At 43.6% G+C, this 26,143-nt stretch overlaps 4 protein-coding genes across 4 annotated transcripts; 3 read left to right on the top strand and 1 right to left on the bottom strand.

The window, feature by feature from the left end:
- Nucleotides 1-18: 18 nt before the first annotated feature.
- On the top strand, nucleotides 19-10,058 carry LOC104419158 (ribulose-1,5 bisphosphate carboxylase/oxygenase large subunit N-methyltransferase, chloroplastic). Its single transcript, XM_039302519.1, has 14 exons — nucleotides 19-184; nucleotides 5,826-6,169; nucleotides 6,276-6,351; nucleotides 6,865-7,070; nucleotides 7,194-7,280; nucleotides 7,403-7,495; nucleotides 7,599-7,753; nucleotides 7,887-7,971; nucleotides 8,057-8,143; nucleotides 8,217-8,336; nucleotides 8,663-8,764; nucleotides 8,852-9,022; nucleotides 9,113-9,201; nucleotides 9,668-10,058. The coding sequence occupies exons 1-12, from the start codon at nucleotides 19-21 to the stop codon at nucleotides 9,017-9,019; spliced, it is 1,689 nt and encodes a 562-aa protein (XP_039158453.1). The 3' UTR covers nucleotides 9,020-9,022; nucleotides 9,113-9,201; nucleotides 9,668-10,058.
- A 1,524-nt stretch (nucleotides 10,059-11,582) lies between these two features.
- Nucleotides 11,583-14,678, bottom strand: LOC104419159 (kelch repeat-containing protein At3g27220). Its single transcript, XM_010030728.3, has 7 exons — nucleotides 14,390-14,678; nucleotides 13,607-13,861; nucleotides 13,190-13,419; nucleotides 12,913-13,083; nucleotides 12,660-12,765; nucleotides 12,285-12,491; nucleotides 11,583-11,990 (listed from the first exon to the last, which is right to left on the bottom strand). Exons 1-7 carry the CDS (start codon nucleotides 14,633-14,635, stop codon nucleotides 11,826-11,828), a joined length of 1,380 nt encoding a protein of 459 aa, XP_010029030.1. The 5' UTR covers nucleotides 14,636-14,678; the 3' UTR covers nucleotides 11,583-11,825.
- An 833-nt stretch (nucleotides 14,679-15,511) lies between these two features.
- On the top strand, nucleotides 15,512-19,900 carry LOC104419160 (cytochrome c1-2, heme protein, mitochondrial). Its single transcript, XM_039302222.1, has 8 exons — nucleotides 15,512-15,666; nucleotides 16,901-16,990; nucleotides 17,500-17,720; nucleotides 18,014-18,293; nucleotides 18,379-18,450; nucleotides 19,095-19,211; nucleotides 19,320-19,385; nucleotides 19,472-19,900. The coding sequence occupies exons 2-8, from the start codon at nucleotides 16,931-16,933 to the stop codon at nucleotides 19,586-19,588; spliced, it is 933 nt and encodes a 310-aa protein (XP_039158156.1). The 5' UTR covers nucleotides 15,512-15,666; nucleotides 16,901-16,930; the 3' UTR covers nucleotides 19,589-19,900.
- Nucleotides 19,901-23,367: 3,467 nt separating this feature from the next.
- On the top strand, nucleotides 23,368-25,972 carry LOC104419162. Its single transcript, XM_039301355.1, has one exon. It carries the CDS (start codon nucleotides 23,714-23,716, stop codon nucleotides 24,617-24,619), a length of 906 nt encoding a protein of 301 aa, XP_039157289.1. The 5' UTR covers nucleotides 23,368-23,713; the 3' UTR covers nucleotides 24,620-25,972.
- Nucleotides 25,973-26,143: the final 171 nt, after the last annotated feature.

Raw genomic sequence — 26,143 nt, forward strand, 5'->3', positions numbered from 1 at the left:
CACAAAAAGAGATCGGAGATGGTGATGGTTTTCTTTCGTGGGCTCAGTGGTCGATCCGGTGTCGGGCTTGGGCTTTGGAAACGGAAGCAGAGCGGTGTACGCTTGGAGGCCCATGTTTTTGGGCCGAATATTGGTGAACGAATCCGACCCGGTGATCATGATCCTTGGTGTTTGGTTCTTGCGGGTGCGTTTGGTTGTGTTTTGTTTAAAAATTGTTAGGGAGCGAATGAAAAGAAAAAATGTTTCGTTGCCGGAACAATTTTCAACAAAAACGCGTTTAGTAAATTTGTTAAGGAATAAAAAATAAACGAAACATGTTTGGTAAATTTGTATAATTTTTTTATTTCTTTTATTTTTTAATATTTTTATTCTATTTTTTTTCTTTTTCTTTTTCTTTTTTTTTTTTTTCTTCTTTTGCCGGTTCGGCCCTCGGCCATGGGCGGCGACCCGGGTCGACGAGGGCGGCCTCGCCCGGCCACGGCGAGGCTCGCCGCCCTCGGCGAGGTCGAGCCTCGCCATACCGGGCGAGGCTCGGCCTCGCCGGATCTAGGCGAGATCAAGCTCGCCCGCCCGGCGCGAGGTCGGCCTCGCCGAGCCACCGCCTGGTCGGCGTCGCCGGTGGCGGTGGCCGGCGAGGTCGAGCCTCGCCGCCGGGCGAGCTCGGCCTCGCCGGATATGGGCGAGATCGAGCTCGCCCCGGCCAAGACGAGGTCGGCCTCGCCGTGGCCGGGCGAGGCCGACCCTCGCCGGGGCCGGCGATGTCACGCCGAACCCCGAGCGTGTCAACATCTCACCATGGTCATTCAAATGCGACCTTCCCTGTAGTGTCGCCGACCCCATTCATTTTTTATTGCGCAAGCGAACGTATTATAAAACCCCGACAATAAAATACGGGATAGAAAGCGAGAAACCAAATCACAACATAACACTTCCATAATTCAATGTAATTACAAACAGAGGTCTCGCGCCAACCGTCTACAAAAGACCAGGCCCTTAAAAAAGGAATTGTCCTACGACCTACAAGTCGGACACGCTCTCCAATCCTTATGACTTCACTCGCAACTCCTCAAGGCCAACCAAAGCTATCCGGTCGCTCCGTCCACGGGGACCCGAAATTTTAATCCCACAACCAGGGATGAGACGATGTCTCAGCAAGTTCAACCCCCTAAACCCCTATTAGAAAGAAAATACGCCCCGGGTGGCCTAGCCACATCACACAGAGGACTTACCTCGCCTCAGCCTTTATCTGCAGGTTAGCACAATTTATATGAACCAACCACGTGTAATTATGATAACCAAACAACCATGGCACAATCACATTATCAAACCATTCAACCACTTGGATCGTCTCAGCGATCAATCGACTCGACCGATTACATGTCATTCTAGCAAATCAATCATTGCTCTTAATCCCAACCCTATAGGAAGGTTTAACAATTAGTGGCAATCACGGCCCCACTCGGCACGACCTGTAATCAGGTGGTAATTCACGGCCTCATCAGGTACGACCTCTAATAGGTGGTATTTCACGGCCTCATCAGGCACGACCTCTAATAGGTGGTTTATCACGGCCTCACTAAGCACAACCTCTCATAGGTGGTTCATCACGGCCTCACTGGGCACGACCTCTCATAGGTGGTTCATCACGGCCTCACTGGGCACGACCTCTCATAGGTGGTTTATCACAGCCATATTAGGCACGACCTCTAATAGGTGGTATTTCACGGCCTCATCGGGCACGACCTCTCGTAGGTGGTTTTTCACGGCCTCATTGGACACGACCTTTCCTAGGTGGTATTTCACGGCCTCACTGGGCACGACCTCTAATAGGTGGTCAATCACGGCCAATCTCCCATCAATTTCTACACTTAGATTTCATAAAGAATCCCTATAAATCGCAATCACACTCAATTCATCACAACCAATCATCAATATCAAATTCTAAATGCACAAAGAAATGATCGGCATGAAATTCCGAGAGTTTAGGGTCTCGACAAAATTTTCGGAATTTATTAAATAATTAAATTTATTCCGAAAATAATTAAATAATAATATTCATATTTTTCATGATCCACGCTCAATTTATAATATCCAATCATCAATTTCAAAATCCGAATACACAAAGAACGATCGGCACGAAATTCGAACAACCGGGATCAAAAATAATTTTTCCGTTTTTTTTTAAATAATAATATTTTAATAATTTCGGAATTAATATAATATTATAAATTTCCAGAATTTCGAAGCAATTAAATAATTCAAAATTAAAACCCTATTATGTCCCATCAAGGTTTAACTTTAAATAAACTCTCTTAGCATTTAATTAAACATACTTTAGATTAAACAAGCATCTTAATCTAAATCATAATTAAATCAACTAAATTAACCACCTAAGCTTAATCAACTTAAGCTAAGCACACCTAAAGCATAATTAACCCTCTAAGCGAGGTTTAATGAGCTAAACTCATCGGATTAGCGAGCCGAGCGAATTAAAACGACGAGGACGACACGAGGATCGACTTTCCTCAAGGCGGGCCGAGCATCCGGGCTCGGAAGGTGGCCAAAACGGGCCAAACATCCGCCGCATACCCATTTTTTTTTTCAGCCGCTTTGTCCATGGCGGTTTGAGGCCGAGGAAGGGTAGATCCGGCGCCGGTTCGGGTCGAAAAGGGCGGAGGAGCTATGGCGTGGGTCGGCGGCGACGAACGGCGGTGCACGGCAGCCGACGAATGAGCTCCGGCAGCTCTTGCGCGAGCGAACAAAGCGGCTCGGGACAACGAGCCGGGCGAAGCGGGCGGAGTGGCGCGCGGCCGGGCGCAGCGAGCGCGAGGTAGACGCGCGACGGCGGCGGCGGCGAACGACGAGACCTCCGATTGGCGTGTAGCTTCGGACGGACTTCTCCGGTTGCCGCCGGGTCTCGGCGCCCAAGGGAGATGGAGAAGAGAGACCGCAACAGAGAGGAAGGGGAAGGAGAGGGGGTCGGCCAACGGCGGTTCGGCATGACGGCGAGGTGGCAAACTCCGGCGATGGGCGGCCTGGCCGAGCGGATGGAGGCGGCGTCGGGCCGGGTCGCACGAGCGGCTCCTCCCCTCCTCTCTCTCTCTCTCTCTCTCTCTCTTCCCAAGCTTGAAGATGATGTTGATGGGTGCCCTTTTTGAAATCAAATCTCCACCTTACACTTGTCAACATCCTAGCCATTCTTGCCCCACACCATGACATCACCAAGTGATGTCATATTCCACTATCTCAAATCTTCCATAACCTTTCTCCAATGGGTCCATTTTATTTTTCCGCTGGAGTCCAATTCTTGTACATCCAATTTCTTCAATTCCAATCAATTCTCTCCCAATTGAGTCCAATTGAAGTCCATAAAATTAATCCAATGTCACCACACTTTAATTCACATCTTCACTTGTCTATATAATCAACTTAGATCCCAACAGCGCGACCAAAAGCGACATACTAATTTCTCGAGCCAAATTAGCCATTTCTTGATTATTTTGCTAAAAAGCTCTGCTTGCATGAAAAATCTTCCAAAGATGATTCAATGATCTTGAAATGATTTGTGACACACCCGACTTCCAATTTCGATTCGATCTCAATTCCACGGTTAATTTCACTTTGGCACGATATTAGCGAGGCCCAACCTACCGAGTAGCTTTTAGAAATTTTCATGCATTTGACCTGTGGTTTATCATCTCAAGCCACAATGTACATCTTTGAAACATTGGCGACTTTCGGTTGTCGGGGTAATCTCAAGGTTTCAAATACGAACATAGGGTACCCAATCGACAAAAAGTCGGTCCAAGGCCGATCAACAAGAATTGTGCGATCTGGTGGAATCACCCACACCGATCACATGCCTCTGTCGAGTCGACCTATCTCCGATCTCTAATCGATTTTAATTGTGCCGTAATGACCCTTGCCCATTAACTCGGTCGAAAGATCGCTTCCCGGGTCAAATTCTCGAGTCCGATGCATTAGAAACTCTTAACCTTCACCCGATAGACTAGTTTCCACATGAGTGGCCGACTCAAGGAAAAGAACTATATGTGTGCCAACCAAATGCCCGTCTCAATTTATTGAAAATAGAATTGGAAAATCGGGATGTCACGGGCGAGCCTCGCCATGGCCGGGCGAGGCCGCCGCCTCGTCGGCGGTCGCCGGCCATGGCCGAGGCCGGCGACCGGCGAAAGAAAAAAAGAAAGAAAATAAGAAGAAGAAAATAAGAAGAAATACAAAAGTGTTTCTAAGATTTGTTTGAAATAAGAAACACAAAATTTGTGTTTCTTATTTGTGTTTCTTTTTTTGTTCCCGGGAACAAAAGAACAAAAAACAGAAAAATGTTTAAAAAAAAAAAAAGAAACATAAACAAACACACCCTAGGTAATCTGACCAAGACAGGAGTAGTTTCCTACTAATAGGGGTCGTCTGTGGTGGGTTGCCAGACTACGTTCATTATTTTAATCTATCGGTATCCACACGATATCTTTTTTGGAGCTCCATAGTCAACTCTCTTCTTTAAATATTTTACGTTAAAGAGATGCTAAGATGCACGTAAAACCTCAAATGAAACGGTTTAGAAACTTATTTAGATTTGATTTACCATTATAAAATGTCATTGCATTTTCTCTTTTAACAAAGCATCCTCACAGCATTTATTCCTCTCTTCCCAATCAAAAATCTAATATATAATAGGCTCCACAATAATTATTGGCTTTGATGAAAAAGCCAAAAAAAACTCCTAATTTTACCTAGTATGACAAATTTATCTAAAACTTGTTTTTTGTGATGCAAAAAAAATATTAAACTTTGCCAATTGCGATACATTTATCTTAAATCTTCTTTTATAATGTAAAAAACTTTGACTTTGTATCCATGTAACGTATTTATCCTAAATTGTAAAGCATTTTCATCTTTTACTTTTTAAATTCTTTTTCTTTTTCTTTTTATCCCTTCCCTTTGCCACTGACGGAGGGAAATTGGACTCAGACAAAGGTTGCCTTCGCCAGATTTGAGGAGGGTAACCCTCATTGAACGCAGGTGAGGGCGGCCCTAGTTGGAGTCATGCCCCATTTTCGATGTCGAGTGATAGCCTTCCTCAATAAATCCAGCCTAGGCAAGGGTTGCTCTCACCCGCTCAAGTGAGGGCAACCCTCCCCCAACACAGCGATTACAATCCTTGCTTGAGTTCAGCTCTCCTTTGCCATGAGAAGAGAGAATAAGAAAAAAAAAAAAACTTTAAAAATTGAAAGACGAAAATGCCCTTCAATTATAGAGTTTTTGATAAATGTGTTACGGTTGATAAAATTTAAAGCTTTTTATGTTACAAAAAAAGTTTGGCGTAAATTTGTCGTACTAGTCACGATTTAGGATTTTTGATGAATTTTTTCAAGAAAATAAGGAAACTTTGTACGAATCAAATTCATTATCATAGTTAGATTATGATAACTAATTTTACAAGTTTGGAAACTTTCGAGTCTAAGTTTGATTTGATTCAATAATTTTACGAGAGATTTTTACTATTTCAAATTCATGAAGGGACAAAAAGAAATATTTTAGTTTCTTCCCTCCAATCAAAAAAGAATCTGTTCGTCCTTCGAACGCCATTTCCCTTTCCGCCCCTTCACTTCCCGTCTCCGTCTCCCTCTCTCTCTCTCCTTCTCTCTTATCTCGTCTCTGAACTTCCCCCACCAGCAAAAAACCGAGAAAAGCTAAGATCTTTCTTCACCCCGAGCAACGACGACCAGAACCCATTTCTCTCTCTCCACTCCCCCAAAACCCTAACCACCTCCCTCGCCGGAGATGGACGCCACCCACCTGAGCAACGGTCCCGTCTCGCTCCCGCTCCGCTCCCTCTCCCCCCGCCTCCCCCGCCGCCGCCGCCGCCGCCTTCCTCCTCAGGAGCCGGGCTGCCCTCCGGCCGTCCCGCCGCCGGAACCTGTGCCTGGCGTCGAGCTCCGAGACCCTGGTGGGGGGATCGCTCAGGGAGGAGGAGGGGAAGCGGCGCGGCGAGGTCGTCGTGAGCAAGAAGGAGGAGGAGGACGACTTGAAGTCTTGGATGCACCGGAACGGGCTTCCACCGTGCAAGGTCGTGCTCAAGGAGAGGGCGTCGCACAATGAGAGGCACCAGCCCATACACTACGTCGCCGCCAGCGAAGATCTTCAGGTGCGGATTTCGGGGGACGGTGATATGTCGCGAATCTTGATGTCTTGATTTCCGGTTGCTGAATTGGTGAAGCTTTTGAAGGCTGAAAATTGTTTCCGTTGACCAGGTGGGCGATGTCGCATTCTCTGTTCCGAATTCGCTGGTTGTGACACTGGAGAGAGTGCTGGGTAACGAGACTATTGGTAAGGTGCATTTTCCTTCGGAACCTTCTTTACTGGTTTTTCTGCGGGCAGTTTGTGTGGCATGTCGTAGAATTGTAATTTAGTCTTAAGACTTGTTTCCATGACATGGAATTGTTAGGATGGTGCGTACTTTTTTTGGCAAAGCAATCGTTATTGTAATAGCAATGACTGCACGAGGGGTGATTTTAAAATTAGAACAGAGTATACACTTGATAATTATTGACTGAAGCTGTTGTGTATCCCGAATTTGGTAAAATGTGGTACATGCCACTTATGTGCCTGGTCCCCGGACTATGAATGGATGTCCTTGAAATTTTACTACAGGTTGGTGCAAGCATTAGATAGAGAATTTGCTTTCTGGGTCTTTTTTGTTTTGCATCTAGCACCCTTTTTCTACTCGATAAAGCTGTGATGCCTGCAACTGATTTTAAATTCGCTAGTGTTCTCTGGAGCCTCAAGTACAACAGGTTTTAGCTTGCACATAATTTGCTTGAATCTCGTGGGCCTCTGCAGCGGAACTACTTGCCACGAACAAATTGTCGGAGTTGGCATGCTTGGCCTTGTATCTAATGTATGAGAAGAAGCAAGGGAAGAAGTCTTTCTGGTACCCTTACATAAGGGAGCTTGATCGTCAGCGTGGAAGGGGCCAGTTGGCAGTGGAATCTCCGCTTTTATGGGCAGAATCTGAACTTGATTACTTAACAGGAAGTCCAACAAAGGTACTATAACACTATGGTGTTGTAGTTGCTCTGTAGTCAATGCTTCGACAACTACATCAAAGTGTATTTATATGTTTTATGTTTCAAAAGTCTGAAACTCTACATTCTGTGTCGGAGCATTAGGCCGAAGTGCTTGAGAGGGCTGAAGGGATCAGAAGAGAATACAATGAGCTTGACACTGTTTGGTTTATGGCTGGTTCTTTGTTTCAGGTAATAATTTTTGCTCTTATACCTTTTTCTCTGTCCATTTCCTATCACCAGTAATTTTCTTGTCTGTACTTTTGCCAGTAATTATGCTAGCTCAGTGACACTACCTACTTTTGATCTTGCAGCAATACCCTTACGATATTCCAACTGAGGCCTTTCCGTTTGAGATTTTCAAGCAAGCCTTTGTGGCAATTCAATCTTGCGTGGTGCATTTGCAGGTGCTGCTCTTCATACCTTTTGCATCGGGGAAAAAAGCACTGTTGCTCTCACTAGAGAACTATTTTATAGTTGTTTAATCAGATGACTCTTGTTTAATTTCAGAAAGTCAGTCTTGCACGAAGATTTGCTTTAGTTCCTCTTGGTCCCCCATTGCTAACATATAGAAGCAATTGCAAGGCAATGTTGACAGCCGTTGATGGTGCTGTTGAACTAGTGGTTGATCGTGCATATAAGGCTGGAGAACCAATAGTTGTTTGGTATGAATTCTTCTCTTCCTGATGTTGGCTTTTCAGTGTAAAATCGAGCTCTTCCTTCTTTTCTTGGCAATCCTGAAGGCATCCTTCTTCTGCACTTCAGTGCAACCTTACTAGTTGTTATATTTGGTCTTAGGTGTGGACCACAGCCTAATTCAAGATTGCTTTTGAACTATGGTTTTGTTGATGAAGATAACTCTTATGATCGGCTTGGGGTTGAGGTAAACGTGGCTGCTCTTTTCCGTGTCGTTTTATCATATGCTTGTCAAACATTCTAATATGCTTTCCTCCTTTGTGTCTCTTTAGGCTTCTTTGAATACTGAGGATCCTCAATATCAGGATAAAAGAATAGTTGCTCAACGAAACGGAAAGCTTTCGAAACAACTCTTTTATGTATGAAATTTTTTGTGGCAAATTAGTAGCTTGGATTTACCTATCATGAGTATTATAACGCTATGTTGTGCAGGTGTATGCTGGAAAGGAAAGGGAAGCTGTGTGGGATATGCTTCCTTATTTGCGATTGGGCTATGTTTCGGATCCTTCAGATATGCAGTCAGTCATTTCATCCCAAGGTCCAATATGTCCCGTAAGTTTCGTCCTTTGAAACCAATTTTAGTTTTGAAGTGCTCTCATGTTATACTTAATGCATATATCATTTATCTAGCATTTAGCTTAGATAGTTTGAATAATAAATTAAACTCTGGGGGATGACATGTTAGTTTTCGGCTATTTTTTCAGTTTTTCTGATTCTCGATGCGTCTCTCAGAGTGACCTCATCTACAGTTCACTGATGCTACTCTATGTAATACTGTTTGTATAGAGTTCACTGATGGTCTTTTGCTTTAGAAGCTCCGTAAGTCTCATGTTATTTTGGTAAGAATTAATTTGTGAAATGTTGAATGTTTTCTTCAGGTGAGTCCTTGCACAGAGAGGGCTGTCTTGGACCAATTAGTTGAATATTTCGAGTCACGGATTGCTGGCTATCCTACAACCTTGAGTGAAGATGAGACTTTGGTAATTTGACTCCACTGTACTCCATCTTAAGATGCCAATTGTAAGCTGTTTGCTGAGGTTTCATTACCTTTCCTCTTTCATCATTAGTTGGCAGATCCCTCTTTAAACCCAAAGAAGCGAGTTGCCACACAGCTTGTGCGGTTGGAAAAGAAAATTCTAAATTCATGCTTGCAGGCGGCAGTTGATCTGATAAATCAGTTACCTGATCACACTGTTTCTCCCTGTCCTGCTCCTTATGCTCCTTACTTGAAATGAAAGGCAATACTCTCTTTCCTTGTTCTTTCTTCTTGTGATTTAACCGGTTTCTCTCATTATTTTGCTAATTTATTTTGGTTTATTTTTCTCCAGAAATTAGAAATGTCTGTATGATGTAGAAAGAAGTTGTAATAGTTTTGCATCCAGATGCTTGGGGAGTTCAAGTGGAAGATTACAATCAGGTCAGTCACAATCTACAGTTTTTACATTAACTCTCATTTATATATTCTGATTGCGAATGGTAAATCAAGTCAACTGACAGAATTTATCCGGGACTGGAAAACCAAAAATTGCTTAAAGCATTGGCTGCAGAGGAGCACTTTAATTTGCAGTGGACTCTCTCTCTCTCTCTCTCTCGTATGCTCTTTGCTTAGTAGTGAGCATACATGATTGTGATGTACTCATTTTATTAAACATCTTTGTGGTGTTCGGTATCCCATGCCTGGACATGGTTAACACTATTTTCCTTGTTGTGTTTAAATAACAAATAGATGATCTATTATTCATTGGAGTTTCGCCAATTTAGAATTTAGGAACCGAATTTGAGTCATCATTCTGATTTTGAATTGAGATGCTGATGTCAGATTACTTGCTTTCATCTGATGATTCCTACTTGTCTTCTTCAACTGCTCTTCACATGTTGTGCAGGTACAGTGGGACAGATGGGTATGGGTTTTTATCAAAAAATGAGTTGATGTAGAACCCCACCTCAGCGGGTTTGATCCAGGCCTTAAGACAAGAGTGTGCACTGTGTTTTAGGTTTGAGAAAGACGTGAACTGGTTCCATGATGAAGATACTCTCGGTAGGCCTTTCGTACTCTGTCCCCGCCCCTTTCCTCATAGGAGGTCTTCTGTGTGACTTTCATGTGAAGTGTTCATCTTTTTATTAGGCAAGAAGATGTTATTTTGCAGGCACCAATTGCTTTGTAAGTATTAGTGCTGGATATTGTCTTGCCACCTTTTGTAAATGTAAATGTAAACAGAGACGACTGATGGCAATTTAAACTTTGTTCCTGTGCTCGGTCCTTTAGGGTGTGAATGGTAACGCTTCTTGACCGGGGAAGAGTTTTTTTTTTCAAAATAGTTATTTTCTATTTTTATTCCGGGAAATAATTTCTGAATAAAAGAACCCATTTGGTAACTACATAAAATTTCTACTTTTGGAATAGAAAAAGAATAGAAATGCGTTTGGCAACGCAATAATTTATTTTTTGTATTTATTTATATTTTATTCTTGCTCACGAATTGCTGACCGCCAATTGCCACCCGTTGCCGCTTGCCAACTGCCGCCTGCCGCTACCCATCGTCGTCGCCGCACGACCGCTGGCCACCGATCATCACTGTGCCGCGCATGACCCCATCGGATTGATGACCGCCAGTTGCCGATGGGTTGTGTGGTGGTGGTCGGCGGTGACGGTCAGCGGCCAGCTCGTGTGCGGCGTAGCGGGCTCCCGGTGGGCGGCGTTGCGGGCGATGACCCGGGTGGAGGCCAACTGGCGGTGGCGGTGGCGGCCGGCCGGGCGGTGGCTCCGGGCGGTTGAAGGTGATCGCGGCAAGAGAGAGAAATAAAAGAAAAATAAAAAAGAAAATTAGCTTATTTCTAGAAATTATTTCCGGGAACAGAAGCAATTTTTTTTTGTTTCTCGTTTCTATTTCAAAACTATTCTCGAGCTAAGTTTTTATTCCGGAGAACAGAAAAACAACTTGGTGGGAGGGCTAATAGGAAATGTCAATATGGATACAATTGAAATTTACCTGATTCTTTTGAGAATCAAGAGTCTTTTATATTTATGGGTGGTCCGAGTATTTCGGGACTGCATTTGGAAGATCCAGCAAGAAATATGTCGAAGGAAAAGTGTATGGCAATTGAAAGCAAATCGCCCGGGGAGCCCGAGCCTATTAATTATATGAGAACAAGATGAATAAATCATGTCAGTAACTCGTACACTTAGGCTATTTTTAATCGCCCGCACGATGAGGAAAGGCTTTCTTTTATTCAGTATTCTATATGAGCAAATGTATCACTGGCTATTGACATATCCACAGATGAATTTAGAAGGTAGTAAGAGTTAAAATAAGAACTGTCCCAAATGTGACTGGTTGAATCAACCATTAAACTCCCATAGCCACTCGCTCTAGGCTCAGGATAGTGACCCACCGTGAGCCGGCGGCCGTCACCACCACGAGATGGTTGAGACTCGAGAGAGAGACCATCGCCGCTGTGGTCATTTGCATGCGTCTGTCTCCTACGACCTCGAGCTTCGACTTCCTCCATTTCTTTTTATATTTTCCATGTCTTTTCCAGGTAGGATTAGATTATTCCGCTTCTCATGGACTAGTCCGGATTTGATCAGATCCATGACAGGACCCTCAAACGTTTCGATAAGATAATTTTGTCCTATCCGACTCTCGTATGATATAGCCTTGGCTATCCGAGTCTTTCACTCCTGGAGCACTTCAAAGCATCGAGAGATAAGGCAAACTTAATATGATAAAGCACAATGGAAGAATCTCGATCTAGCAACTAATTACTTCAATACAAATAATAACTTATTCGCCAAAAGACAGAGAAATTAAAAGCAGCGTTTGCTTTGTAAATGCTCTCCTCTATTCAATTCAAGACACTGTCGCTTTTGTACAAGGATGTAAGACAAACTGCAGTTAAATAATTGTATGCCTCGCTCAAGTAGAAAAATTGAGGAAAGAATACTTGGACTATTTACCGGGCCTAGAGAAAATTTGCTTGGGGAAAAAAAAAATCTAAGCTGAGACAATGCTTTGAATGGTCGACTTAGCGCGACTCGCATCACAATCTCAGCTTGGTCCTCCACATGTCTCCGACGACCATCTTAGGCTGCGGATTATCTGGCCCTCGATCCCGCTGCCCCGATGTGAAGTACAACCAGCCATCCCAAAAGCCCGCGATTGTGGTTTTGATGCGGTAAGGAAGCTTCCCGATCACTGTCCATTTCTGCCACAAAACATCACCGTCCACAAATGTTATCACCGTTCAGGTGCAGAAGCAAGAGGACGTTAAAGAAACAGGCAGAGCAAGGCCGCCATGCCAGGTCCATTTTACCTTAGAGAAACTACTAAAGAGAAATTGAACAATGGCCACATAAATTTCCTAAAGCGAGTACTCCGTTAGACTAGACGTCAAATGGCGAATCATTTTCTGCTTTTTGTCGAATTTTGGATAGGAAAAGCTTTTCCACCCGCCTGCATCATCAGTCCTTCGTATTCAATGAGAGAGAAGAAATCGTACCAGTGTGTCCAAATCGAACCGGAACACCTCCCCTACTAGTATCATCCTCTTGTTTATTGGATGCTTCTCAGTGGTACCTCCCGTGATGATAATGGAATTGTTCACCACCACCCAAGAAAATTCTATGTGGGAGTCGGGTTTTGGCATAGGAGGCAGTACTTTCCACTTCATTCCAGCATCAAGCATATAGACATCGCCGTAGACCACCTGAAATAGGAAAGATCCTATTCTGAAGAATCAACTCGAATGGAACATCATATGACACAAGCATGCACTTTTTGATAATAGAAGCAACGACCAGATGATGAGTAGCATGACCTGCAAAGATTGCATCTAAGCATGTTTCTATTCAATTATGGTAACAAGTCTACATACCTCATGCCTGCGTGAGCATTTGAAAATGGGTGACCCAGGTTTGGCCATAAAATCACCCTCTTGACCGCCAATAACATATAGTTTATCATCCACCACGACACAAGCCCTGCAAAAACCAAATTGCTGATCAATTAATTAATCACCGGAAATGGAGATTAGAAGCCCCTGTTGTTAAGTTATAGCTCACATTATTCAACCTAAATGAGCAATCTCTGGACGTGAATTGCAATTACCAGATAGATCGTTCCCATACCTGTGTGGTCCTCCGCGAGGAATGGGCACTTCAGTTCGCCACTCCTTCTCCAAGACTTTGCCATCCTTTACTGCTATACTCCAGTGCTCCAACGCGGGCGTGTGGCGATTCTCTTTGCCTCCACCCATCACGTGAAGTCTACCTCTCCATAATTGCGTAGGGGGAGCATACCTGAAGGACGTGAAAATTACCTACCATCACTTAAGATCGAGTCAACCATATGGTGGCTAAACAGATTGGCAGTCGTGTTTCACGCCTAATCAGTGAACTTATATACCTTGGGGCCGGCAATGGGGGCATTTTATCCCATTTCTTCGTCTTTGTGTCGAGGATAAAAGTATGAGCCACCGGCCCTCTGCATTGTGGACCGTATTGGCCTGAGACAATATAGACGTATCTTCCATCAGTTGCCATTCCTAAATGTGAATTCGCCATATCTTTCGGTGTGTCGAACCTCCCTCCCCATGTATTGCTAGTAAAGTTGAACACATCCACATGAGAATGCACCTGGAAATGCAAGCGTGAAAGTAGCGGAATCCGGTCAGCCAGTTGCACGCATATCACAAACTCTAAAAATGGTAGCTGCATTTAGGAGCCAGAGATCTAATAGCAGCATGTGTCCGTGGCCAGAAGAAAAAAAAGTACTGGTATGAAAAACTTTGCAGAGAAAAAAGTCGAGGGCATTGGTTATTACATGGTCAAGAGTGCGGTATCCTGAAAAGACGTACAACAGATTATCGATCTGGATTGCAGCACCGTCCAGACGAGGCACCGGTGCCGGCGGCATCTCTTCCCATTTCATGTCTGGAGCGGGTAAATCGGCATAAGTAGCTGATAAAAATCTATCCGGTCCCCGATCACGCTTTTCTTTAGCATCCGGTCCCTGATCGCGCTTTTCTTTAGCGTCTGATCCTGGACCACGATCTTCTTGAGCACGTACCTCCTGCAACTGGAATTTTGCCCAGACAAAATCACAATTCACATACTTCACTCAATAACATAAACATGACAATTCGACCAAGGCATTGAATGACCAGGAAAGGGGAGAAACCGTATCCGGGTCTGATCTAGATTCTGGTTTTCTGATCATCTCGGAGTGCAGAGCGCATAAATGTTCGTTCTTGATTATGCAAAACAAGGTAGTGAAACTACCAAAGTTCACGGCAATGGAGCTACTTTAGTTGGCATTTTAATCTCCCTATACTCGTTCTCTAAATAACGGCGAACGCGCCATTCTACTCGGAATAAGTAAATTCATTTCTGAGCTCATTATTCATATATCAAAAGATCAAAGCAGAATGCTGCATCAGAGCGGGATCGCTATCAAGCTGGTCAATGGCTATTCCACAGACAAACTGAAAAACAAGAGGGAAAACCGAACCTACTCTTCTGCTGGCTAAGATAAGCGCCGGGGAAATAGAAAGAAGCCGAGGCACAGAACCCCACGTTCACACGAATGCAGCAAAAGCAGAGGTACCTGATCACCGGACTCGTTGCGGGATCCGAGGTCGGGGAAGACGATGATTCCGGACTTCTCGAGAGCCCAGTTGGAAGCGAGCGACCAAAAGGCGGAGGTAGCCGAAGGAGGGGAGGAGGAGGAGGAAGAAGAAGAGTAGGCCCACCGGAAGTCCACGAACAGGGCGGCTCCGAGGAGAGCCATGCATGTCGCCAGCGCGATCCAATGCGTAGCCGAAGCGGCGTGCTTGTGGGCGTTCCTCGCCATTGCTCACCCGAAAAGGTCCTGAACCGGTGAATCGCAAACGATGGAAAGCACCCATTTTTATTGCCACAGAGAGAGAGAGAGAGAGAGAGAGAGAGAGAGAGGCGTTGGAAGGCGGGGGGAGAACGTTGGTTCGAGAGGAGCCTTTTCCTGAGGCAGGAAAGAGTTGGGCGCCAATGGTTTTTTTTGGGTCTCTTTTTCCTTTTATTTTCGGCTTTTATTCTATTTTCTTCTCTCTGTCTTTTTTTGGATTACTCGTGCGGCAGAAGAAATTCGATATTTTTGCCGGCGGAATTGCCGAAAGAAGAAATGTAAGTTTGTGTCCATCGACATATTCGATTGATTCCCGTCACTCAAAAAGTTTAATTTTGTGAATTATGGATTAATTATTCTATAACTTACCAATTTTCTGGTGCAAAAGTTTTTTGACATGTGTATATGAATAATATCTTCATCCTTTTCGAAGATTTTTAAATTAATAAAGAAAGTTGAAGTTGGAAGCTTGCTGGAAGTTGAAAAACTTGCAATGTGGCTGAGTTTTCTTGTTTTTGTTTTTGTTTTTTTTTTTTAAACGGTAGGCGGTGGGGACATAGGCACGTGGTGGCGGTGGAAATGGCAGGGCGGGTTTTCTTTTTAGTTTAAAAATTCGTAAAAATCGAAAGAGCAATTCTTAAAATTTGGGATTTTACAACAGAAAATTCCATTCTCGAGGCTTCGATGGAGTCTCTGGACAGGCTTGTAGGACGTTATAGCCCGCAAAACGAGAAGCCCAAGGCCCAAAATGAAGCCCAGACCACACAGAGAAAGGCCCAGGATCGGCCCCGACCCATCGGAACGGAAAGGGTTCGGCTCGTCTCGTTCCGTTCCCGTTTTTCTCTCTCTCTCTATCTCTCGGGTCACCTGACTTCGCTATTCTTCGTTGCCTTGCTGGTTCTCTTCAGTCCTCATCTCTGTGTTCTGGATCTCTCGAGGAGGCCGAGGCCGCGTCGCCCTTCTTTGACCTCTCGCCGCTCGCCTCTCGCCGCCGTCCCCGGGTGAGCGCTCCGCAATTCGCCTCCACGCTTTCTCGATCCGAGTCGTTGCGCGCTTTTCGATTTGGCCGCCAATCTGTGTATTTGCATTCTCTAGACTTTACCCTCGATGCGTTTTTTCAGCTGCGTGAGGTAGCTCGATGGAATAGAATTACTGGGTTCGGTTTTTTTATTTAGGAAAAATTAGATTTTTTTTTTTCTTGGGTCGATCGACTTCGGGCGGTGCAGATTCATGTCTAGTTGTAGCTGTTGTCAGCTCGAGACTCTTGAGTGCGTGGATAGATTTGCGGTGTTATTGGTCGAATGGGTTCGCTTTTTTACGCGTTCATTTTGATTTTGTGAATTTAAAACGATGTCGAGTTCGGATTTCGTGGGCGGTCGTCTCGATTCTCGCATTGATCACGAAGAAATGTCATGTGTCTCTGGAGAGCTCGAGGGTCTTTTTGAGAAGTAGATTCCTATAACTAACGACGAAATATCTTCTATCGAGTTAATGGGTTTTAGCAACCTTCCCAAGAATTTTCCTCTACGCGATCGGGGAGGCGTTTTGTAGAGTTCCCAATTTGTGTTTATAGGTTTTCCGCAGCAAGGAAGAAAGTTTGTTCTTAGTAGCTTGATGCATTATCGTTTAGCTAATAATTGAAAGAGACTGAGTAAAAGTGGTGTCTGCCCTCAGGTTAGCCCATGTTCTCCGAATCTTCAGGAGATCCTGTTTTTGATAATAGCATCCCTGGGGATTCTGCAGTGTCATGTTAACTCTGTCTATGCAGTTCAAAGGGTGATGCTAACCTAAGGCAATCAAGACAGAAAATGCTGCTTGCAAAGCTAATACAATGATGCGAACCTGTTATTGCCTATAGAAATTTAAGAATGAGCTGGATACGGTCCCTGAACTTCAATAGATGACTTGGTCTCGCTGTTTTTCGTAGAATGAGCTGCTTTCTGGCTTTTCTGAAGAGTCATCCAACCTAATGCACATGACACACTACTTGTAGAATGTTGATAAGTTGTATCTGTGTCTACTTGCATTTGATGCGAGGTTATGAGGATGTCAATGTTTAACCTTGTTCCATAGATACTGAATCAATCAGAGTAGCTTTCTTAATCCGACACATGCAATTTTCATTAGTTTGGCATTATGGAAATGACTTTATTGCTGGACATAAATTTTCTCCTTTTCCTTGATCGCATTCTTTTATCTTATGGTGCCGTTTTGCTTTCTCCTCTTTGATTTTAGGTCACTAGCAGAAAGGTTTGCCTACGTGAAATGGCTGGAGGAGGGGCAATCCACCAGCTTCTACGGAGGAAACTTCAACCTCAGTCTCAGGTGGTGGGATTATGTATTTATTAGGGAACCGCTTCAAAGGCATCTATTTATTGCATTTTAGTTTAGATCTTGCAGAGATGCAATCATATTAATCTTTTATGCACCTGCATGAGATTTTGGTGTGCTCACAGCGGTGAATTTACCAGTGCCATTGATGACTTTTACCTTAAAAGGACAATAAGCCTATCAAAGAGACATTCAGAATTGGTGATGTTGTTCACTTGATTTTGATAGTATGAAATATCATCATTCTGTGTCAGTGAAGTTGCATTGCTTCTCATGTCATATCTGCCTTTGTCTAACATGAATTTTTGATTCCTATGAAGATAATCCATTAGCTTTCTCTTATTTCACATAGTCTCTTGTTTGTAATATATTTGATGTAATGTAATTCTTTGTTTAACTTTATCGGATCGTGGACAGTGTTAATCTAAAGTTGCAAATATCTCTTCACATTTTTGCTTGTTTTTCACGTGGTTGGCTTATGAAAATTGTTTGTCTGTTAGCAGGCCTCTGCCTTGTTGTCGTCTATCTTCTCAAAGAGAGGCCATGATGGTTCTAGCTCCGCATACACAAACTATTTCAGGAGTATCGCACTCGTTGGAGCTGGAGTTTCCGGTTTCCTGAGCTTTGGAACAGTCGCATCTGCTGATGAGGCTGAACATGGATTGGAGTGCCCTAATTATCCATGGCCTCACAAAGGCATTCTTAGTTCATATGACCATGCTTCGTGAGTTTTTCATGATCTCTGTTTAACTTCTTTGTTAGTGTTAATCTCGTCACTTGGCTCATGAGTCTGCTTTTGTAATTTAGAGCATGATCGTGAAATTTTTTTCAATCATATGTACATCTACATGTGAATCCTAAGCACGAACTTTCCTTCTACCTTTCTGATTCTTGTTTCTCTTACCTTTTTATTAGGGATTTTGATCCTCATCAAATTCAGTCATATCTTTTATTTTATAGTAATTTGCTGTCTGATTCTAGTGGCAACTACTCATCTTAAATACTGTGGATGGGCAGGATTCGTCGTGGTCACCAGGTGTATCAGCAAGTGTGTGCATCCTGCCACTCTATGTCTCTAATATCATACCGTGATCTGGTAGGGGTTGCTTACACAGAAGAGGAGGTGAAGGCCATGGCTGCTGAAATTGAGGTGGAAGATGGACCTAATGATGAGGGTGAGATGTTCACTCGTCCTGGTAAACTAAGTGACCGTTTCCCTCAGCCATATTCGAATGAAGCTGCAGCTAGGTTTGCCAACGGGGGGGCTTATCCTCCTGACTTAAGTCTAATAACTAAAGTGAGTTTTGTTTGTTATTACTAACTTTACAGAAATCACATTAAGCTGAAAATTTCGCTAATATTATGAATCTTTTCGTTTTCAGGCTCGGCACAATGGTCAGAACTATGTGTTCGCTCTCCTAACTGGTTACCGTGATCCCCCAGCTGGTGTTGCGGTAGGTATTTTTGTAATTATTTGTCGTGATGACATATGTTTTTCATGAATTATTGTGAATGACTGTTTGTTTGGTGGGCTAAAGCAGTAGCATTTATGGTAGCCTAAGCATTAACACACTCAAACTGTCATTATTTGTTTGTGTTTTGAAGTCATGGTAAGAGTTGCCAAGCTTCTCCTATTTTCATCATTCCTTTGGAAAGCAGGAGCTAAAACCGAAATGGGGTGTACACTTTATTTAATAATAGTTTTCACACAATAGTTTATTCAACTTTGATGGAGGTCAATAATGAGTTGAATGGCTTTATAATATTTTATGCAGACTGTGAATGATTATATCCTGTATTTCCACATTTTGAGTTGCTAGGTCTTTCTTTTTCCGGCAAAAATAAGCCGATGCACTGGATGTTTTTGCTTGTGTTTTCCTCTGCTTTGGTGGAGAATTACTAATCAGTTCTCTTCTACTTCGATTTCCTTATATTGCCACCTTAAATCAATTCAGAGTTCCTTCTTTGATATGGGTAATTTAGTGTGGAGATTATCCCTTTCGGAAGTTTCTTATTGTACTCTATTGCTTATGGAGTTCGTGTGTTATTGGCATTGGGTGATAAGTTTTAACCTGATGCGTTCTTTTTATGACTGAAGATAAGAGAAGGGTTACACTACAACCCCTATTTCCCCGGTGGAGCAATTGCTATGCCTAAAATGCTCAACGATGGAGCTGTTGAGTATGAAGATGGAACATCTGCGACTGAAGCACAGGTTGACACATATTAGAATTAAATGCCTCGAAGTTTCCAAACTAGCTCGTCCTAGTTTATTCTAATTCATTATCTTCTACTGCTAATTGTCTCCATGTCATGATGTTAGATGGGCAAAGATGTCGTCACATTCTTGTCTTGGGCTGCTGAACCAGAAATGGAAGAAAGGAAGCTGGTACCTTTTTACTTGGTCATTGTTAGTTAAAAGGATCGAAGTGGAAACAATTGCATCCCTGACTTCTTTTGTTTCCTCGAATGCAGATGGGATTTAAGTGGATCTTCGTACTTTCGTTGGCTTTGCTGCAAGCTGCTTATTATCGGCGGTTGAGATGGTCGGTGCTAAAGTCGCGGAAGTTGGTTCTCGACGTTGTCAACTAAGCTGCCTTAAGATATGTTGCCATGTGGAGCGCTGGAAATAAGCTCTCATCAAATGATTTTTTTGTTATCGCCCTCGAAAATTGATTCAATCGACTACTTGGCGACGTAGTTACTTTTAAGGAATCTCTCTTCGCTATTTGAGATGCAAATAAGGTTTTCGATATACATGATGCAAGATGCTATTTTTTCTTTTTGGCCGACTTGAGTTTTGGATGTTGATCTTCCTAATGCTATGTTCTTGAGTTGGAAATACCACCTCAAGAATCCTTTTTTTTCCTGGATGAAGTAATACTGGACAGCAGGTTTCTGTAGCATGATGCATGTCGTTTGTTCCTTCACTCTAGTTACGAGAGTGACCTGCCCTGTCACTAATGGGTTACAGATATCTAAATTGAGACTGTAATTTCCGCGAACACTCATGTCCCCACAATTGCAGAAGCACTCGGTTAGCATCAAAAGAGTTCCATCCCTTGGTCCTGAATCCATGGCCCAGACAGGACAGCACCAGAGGAGGCCGTGTTCGGTTCCGGCTTATCTTTGGCCTTCCCACATCGAGCGATCTGTCATGACATTGACACGATTCACGTGAAATAGAAAGGTGAGGTTTGAGGGGTAAATGCGGGTCGTCACGACTTTTTGGGTTGGAGCGGCAGATGAAACGGGGGAGGGCAAAGAGAATCAGGAGAGCTGACTTCCACGAAGATAATGGAGAATCTGATAGACTTTCCTTGCGTCCCAATTCCACAGCCCAAACGTATCATCACTCCTCGCTGACATAACGAGCCACCAACTCCGAATATCATAGGGTCACGATTGGACCCCCCCAAGTTCTTATAAGAAAGGGGAGATTACCATCGACGAAGCCCGTCTAGATATGTAAACCCTGTACCCAAATGAACGAACGAGACTAATCGGTACTCCCCAGATCGGTCTGTTTTCATGGAAGCAAGTAAGCCAAAGCCAAGAACGACATCTCTGAGAAAACCATCATGGTCAATTCAATCGGGCGTGCGAAATCGCTCTCTCCAGGTGAAGAGCCGGATTTTGCTGGACATGTAAAATAACAACTGACACCACATATCGAAGAATATTCTTACGTACTCCTTTATTTTTATTTTTTTCCTTTTTCCTTTTTCTGGTTGTGGGCCGTCAGCATTTGGAGCAAGATGATTCGATGGCGCACGGCTCTTATCTTTTCGATCGTACGTCGGACATGATGTTGATGTTGCCAAAACGACGCATCCCATTGGCCTGCCTCCCCTGCGCTGCACTCATTGCGTTCCGTCGGGATGGAGGAGGAATCATTTTCCTTTGTCCCTTCCCTCCCTTCCTTTTCTTCTCTCTGATTATCTAGAGAGAGAGAGAGAGAGAGGTGAAGAGGACGAGCGTCTGCGTCTCCGTTGGACAGCCCGGGACACGCGTCGTCCCGTCGGCTCACGTCAACTTTTTCCACGTTCGAGGATGCTGACCACTCTCCCATCGACAATGATATTCAGGGTTTGGTGAAGTCTTGGCCAGTTGAAATTCCTCGGGCACTCAACTCATGTCATCACCTAATTACTCTTTAACCATTGTGTTTAATATATATACAGTGAATTAGTGCCGGATGCTTGAAATCGGAAAATTGATCCTCGTAGTTGCCATGTGTAAGGTTATCCAACAATGATTGAGTTACCGCACTAAGTGAAGCGATAATTCGAATCCAAGTCGAATTAACATGAGTGCTTCGTGACTCTGTCAATTGCTAAAGGGAATTGATTCTAGCACCTTTGAGACTTGTCCATTCGACTTGGCTATATATAAGGATAAAGTTCATTTACATTGGATGTGTAGATAATGAAGTCCACGGCTCCACATGATAAGAACAACTAATATCTTAATATTTATTTAGATTTATAATTTAGGGATTGTCATTACCGTTCTTTAATCAAAGTACAAGACAAGTGTCGGTATGGTTTGATTAGTGTGGATAGAACTTGAAGAGAGTACTGACTAGAGCAGAAAACTTGATCTAATGTTTATGTGCTTTTTAGCAAGTTTGTTGATGTCATTCTTTTACGACTCTTGTTCAAACTAAAACAAGCAAAAAATTATTTCGAGTCAAATGATAAAACAAATTTTGAACTTTGCAAGAGTTTTCAATGCTTTTAATATTATAAAAAAAAAACTAAAGGGGCAAAAAATCTCAAGTTGCATCTAATATGACATATATACCCCAAACTTTATTATTCGTTTATTAAAAACTTTAAATTATCCACCGTGACATAAATACTCTAAACTTTTTTTACGTTGTAAAAATAAAAACTTAAATTTATACATGTGTGACGTATATAACCAGGGAGGGTATATACATTATAAGTTACTTATGGATGGAACTGAAATAGATGATATAAAAAAAAATAAAATTAGGCTGCTTGTGTCACAATGGGCAAAATAATGATTTTTAGTTACACAAAAAAAAAAGGTTTGGAGTATTTGTAGTACAATGGGCATAATTCAAGGTTTGTGAAAATAATAAGTCATATTTTCTTACTCCAATGATGGTGAATTTATTATATTATTTCTTTTTGGGAAAATGTCACAAAAAATCCAATACTATATCCACTCTGATACATTCACACTAAATTAAACTCCAAACTTGTACTTGTGTAGCACCTTAACTTTTCTTTGTGATACAAAAAATTCAAATTTGTATATGTGCGACACATGCACTTATAATGTATGATATATTTACCTTCTATCAAAATTCTGTTTACAAACGCTACTAAAAAATCTTGCGTGGATGCTTACAAGGATGATGGAAAACAAACATCATGTAGCAAAAATATGTCAACTAATTGTATGTTTTTTTCCTCGTTTTCTTTTTGATTTCTTTTTAACTTCCTGGCTCGTTTTCCTCATTGGTGTAGTGATTGTGACAATAAGGGGAGGGGTGACAAGGGTGGCAATAAAAACAAAGGTGGAAGGAAAAAAGGAAAAGAAAAAGAAATCTTGATACGACAATAAACGTGTTATGTATGTAAATATGAGATAATCATCTCACCAAAAAAATTCAGAATAAATTTATCACATAAATATAAATTTGAGCTAAATTAATCATTTGGGAATGAATTTAAGATTTTTGATAATACCAAAAAAATAAAATCGAGATAAACATGTCCGGACTGAACTGAGATTGAGATTGGAGCACATGTCGATGGGTCACGCGAAATTTGAAGCGCGAGTGAAAAAAGGTAAAAATTTCGAAAGAATGTTTCTGCGTCTCCTCGTTACGGAGAAACGACCGTCCACCAACCGAATCAAATCGCGATGTCGAGCCCCATTTAATTATTCCCCGCACCGAACCAACCAAGGCACGGGATGTTGGCCGATCCCGCCGGTGAGATCCGGCCACGTGTCCCCGAGCGAGAAGCCGCTACTCCGTGGTAGAAGCAGCAGCATTTTCTTTTGGCCTTTTTCTCCCCCCGACGAAGCAAGCGAAAGGGCAAGAGCCGCTTTCAGCCACACGTCCACGTGTCCATCTCCTCGGGGAGTGCAGGCCACAAAGCCTCCTCCCATTGGCCCCCCGGCGTGGGCCCCGCCCCCACAGACCAAGCAATTACTCCAAATATGGCACTTTTCCGTGGGCCCCCCCTCAACTAAAACTCCTCTCCAATCACGTCCCCTCGCTGCTCCTGAGTTGGGACATTATCTAGCCTATAATAACAGTTGTCTCGCGCCCCCCCATCATGTGGTTTAATTTATATAAAAATTCGCGAACTCAGAATAAGAATTTTTAATTCGAGATTCTTCAAAATCCTAAATTAGGCGAAATAAAAAAAAGAAAAAGAAAATCCCATATCTACTGTAGCCTGTAGCTGTTGCATAATCATCCGTCCAATTAATCTTCGATCCTTTACATAAAATAATATCGGCTCGCGCTTTGCGCAGACACGTGGTGCTTGTATACCAGACCACCGTGTGTTCGCCGATCCCCATTCATTATCGGCTGGAGATGGAGAGAGTTTGCTGCTGTTCTGTTCTCTCGAAGCTCCCAGCCTGAGCGACGGCCCGAGATTCTTCTCTTCTCCGTTTAGAAACTCCCGAGGAAGCTGAGCTGGTGGTGGCGGCTGCCGGAGCTCCTCCATGAACGGCGGAGATGCGTTCTGGTTCGGTAGATCTGGCGGTGGTGCCGACAAGCGCGTCCCGATAATCGACCCGGGAATGCTCAGATTCAGGCCGATAGCGCCGAAGCCGGCCACAGGAGGACTGGTCTCCGGCGCTGGTAACCTCCCGGAAAGCAAGAGCTGTCTCGCCGTGAAGAGGAGGGCGAAGAGGAGGTACGTTAGGGTTCGGAAGAATAATAGCCAGTGCAAGATGAGGAGCAGATCGCAGGGCGGGGGTCGCCGTCGGGGGAAGCCGGTCTTGACCCTGCAGCTCCTGCCGGAGCGAGCGGAGCCGCGGGAGTCGATGGCCTCCGGCGTTCCCCTCGATCTCGTTCCGATGATAATAACCCCGAGGGAGGTTTCCCAGCCGGATCGCGAAAGGCCCTTAAAGTTAAACGTGCACGGGGCGAACTCGTGGGATCCGACGGTGGTGAACCCGCTCAAGCGAGCCGTCGCCGTGTCATGGCTGACGGTGGAGAGGGTCGGCGTCGATCCGTGCATGGGAGCGGTCGGCGAATTTTTCCCTGGGAGCACGGACGACGAGAAGATAAAGAATCTCCGGTCTGACATGTGTCCCAGTCTGGTGTCGGACTTCCAGAACCGGGTTCATTGGGTGAACGACGCGTACGTCTGGTTCGCGAGCGGCCAAAATAGAGGAGAAGTGGAGCACCATCCTCATCGGCCTCCGTCCCCGGGGGTCGAGGTGAGGCTGGTGGCAAAGGAAAGGCTGCCGATGTGCCAGCGGGCTTTCACGTGCCAAGTGACATGGCGGGACGAGAGGTGGGCGAGGGCAAGAACCGTGCCCTGCGACGTGTGGAGGCTGGACGGGTTTGGAGGGTTTGCATGGAGGCTCGACGTGAAGGCCGCTCTCGGTTTAGGGTTTTGAAACAAATAATGCAAAGGACCAAAGCCCTCCAGGCAGAGGGTCACTTCAAGCTCAGGTATAACCATATATATATATCTGTGTATCTTCGAATGGCCCTGAAAAGCTTTTGCCTAACTCAGGAACGATTGCGTATGCTAGCAAGATAACAGAAAAAGCGATGTGCGAGGTGTCTTTTTAAGACAATAGTGATGATACATAGACGAGGGACGGAGCTGAATGTCCTCCTATATATATATATATATATACACACGCTAAGAAGCAAGGGGATTGAAGAGAGGAGCGATGAACTGTGTGAAAAAAAAATAAGAAAGATCCGATAGCTAGGCTCCGATATGCTTAAAAAAGAATCGGATTTGTTCACATTGATTGAAGTGTGCTGTGGCTTTCTCTTGTGGACACGTAAGGACCTTGGGAGGAAGCTTCTCAGAGTCCCAAATTGACACGTATCTAATTTTCTTGGTTGTTGGGGCTGTGTCTGTGTGTGTGTCTTGATAACTATCACATAAAGCAATAAAAATTGCACAATTTGCAAAGAGATCGAACCTCTTTCATCATCATGAATGCGTGCCATTGGTCAACATGGAGGGGCTTGTGAAGGGTAGGTTAGCTTGCATTATCAAGTGCTACTTTAGTTGGGGAGATAGCTATGAAACCCTTTATAGTTAAATAACCATCGACTGCCTTAGCATAGGCTTAACTAAATCTTCGAGTTCACTCTCTGGTGAAGGCATTGGGAGTGTGATCTAGACAATATGCCGGCCGGTGGTCGAAGAAAGTTTTGGTTTGCACCGTCTTTGGGTTTTACACCGCAGTATGTGCGAGAAATAAACCACAATCCTCACATTTTATTTGGACGGTAACTAAGTTTACTGGCACATGCTGTCCATTGGTGGATGAGCACATGCTTCATCGTGGATGTTACGATGTCAGAAAAGGTGTGCTGGTCCACGGCTAGAATGCATGTTACCTCGGAATGTGGTGTCACAAAGTTGGTAGAACACCACCATTCCGGCTTGAGGAAATGCAAGCTCTTGGGCTGATTCTTTTCTTCTTGCTGACACGTGGTCTGGGTTCAAGTGACGCATAATCGGACGTTTTCCTATAGGGGTAGATGCGTTGGCATCCTCCTATTGATTCGGTCCGGAGCTGAGCATGATAATGGATGATTAGTCATCATTTTCATCGGCGTCATTTATATGGACCGTCCAATTTCCACATGGAAGTGAATGCGTGCGAACATGTGAGATACATTTCTTTGATTTTGGCTCTCTTTAGCTCGAAGAGATTCATGTGCAATTTTGATACGGTTTCGTTTTGAATTGAGAACATGATAATTCGCAGTGAAGTCATAGAGATCGCTACTATGATGAATGTTAATTTTTTTACCATAGATCTACATTAGATTGTAAATGAGTCTCCTATAGAGCGTGATCATAGTATGACGATGCATGTTGGACATACATTTTGGACTATCTAAGTTTTGGAGTCTAATCATCTTGTGTCATTGAATGAAGGAAATAATAC

Source organism: Eucalyptus grandis, chromosome 9 (assembly GCF_016545825.1).
Source record: "Eucalyptus grandis isolate ANBG69807.140 chromosome 9, ASM1654582v1, whole genome shotgun sequence".
Classification (NCBI taxonomy): Eukaryota; Viridiplantae; Streptophyta; class Magnoliopsida; order Myrtales; family Myrtaceae; genus Eucalyptus; species Eucalyptus grandis.

Excerpts from the sequence above, each read along its gene's own strand:
- LOC104419162 (XM_039301355.1), top strand. The coding sequence starts at position 23,714 with ATGAACGGCGGAGATGCGTTCTGGTTCGGTAGATCTGGCGGTGGTGCC.
- LOC104419159 (XM_010030728.3), bottom strand. The coding sequence starts at position 14,635 with ATGGCGAGGAACGCCCACAAGCACGCCGCTTCGGCTACGCATTGGATC. Across the intron at positions 13,420-13,606 it reads GATACCGCACTCTTGACCAT|GTGCATTCTCATGTGGATGT; the intron begins GTAATAACCAAT and ends TTGCATTTCCAG. Across the intron at positions 12,492-12,659 it reads AATGCTCACGCAGGCATGAG|GTGGTCTACGGCGATGTCTA; the intron begins GTATGTAGACTT and ends TTCCTATTTCAG.
- LOC104419158 (XM_039302519.1), top strand. The coding sequence starts at position 19 with ATGGTGATGGTTTTCTTTCGTGGGCTCAGTGGTCGATCCGGTGTCGGG. Across the intron at positions 6,352-6,864 it reads GCTGGGTAACGAGACTATTG|CGGAACTACTTGCCACGAAC; the intron begins GTAAGGTGCATT and ends GGGCCTCTGCAG. Across the intron at positions 8,765-8,851 it reads TGAGTGAAGATGAGACTTTG|TTGGCAGATCCCTCTTTAAA; the intron begins GTAATTTGACTC and ends TTTCATCATTAG.
- LOC104419160 (XM_039302222.1), top strand. The coding sequence starts at position 16,931 with ATGGCTGGAGGAGGGGCAATCCACCAGCTTCTACGGAGGAAACTTCAA. Across the intron at positions 16,991-17,499 it reads AACTTCAACCTCAGTCTCAG|GCCTCTGCCTTGTTGTCGTC; the intron begins GTGGTGGGATTA and ends GTCTGTTAGCAG. Across the intron at positions 19,386-19,471 it reads AAATGGAAGAAAGGAAGCTG|ATGGGATTTAAGTGGATCTT; the intron begins GTACCTTTTTAC and ends CCTCGAATGCAG.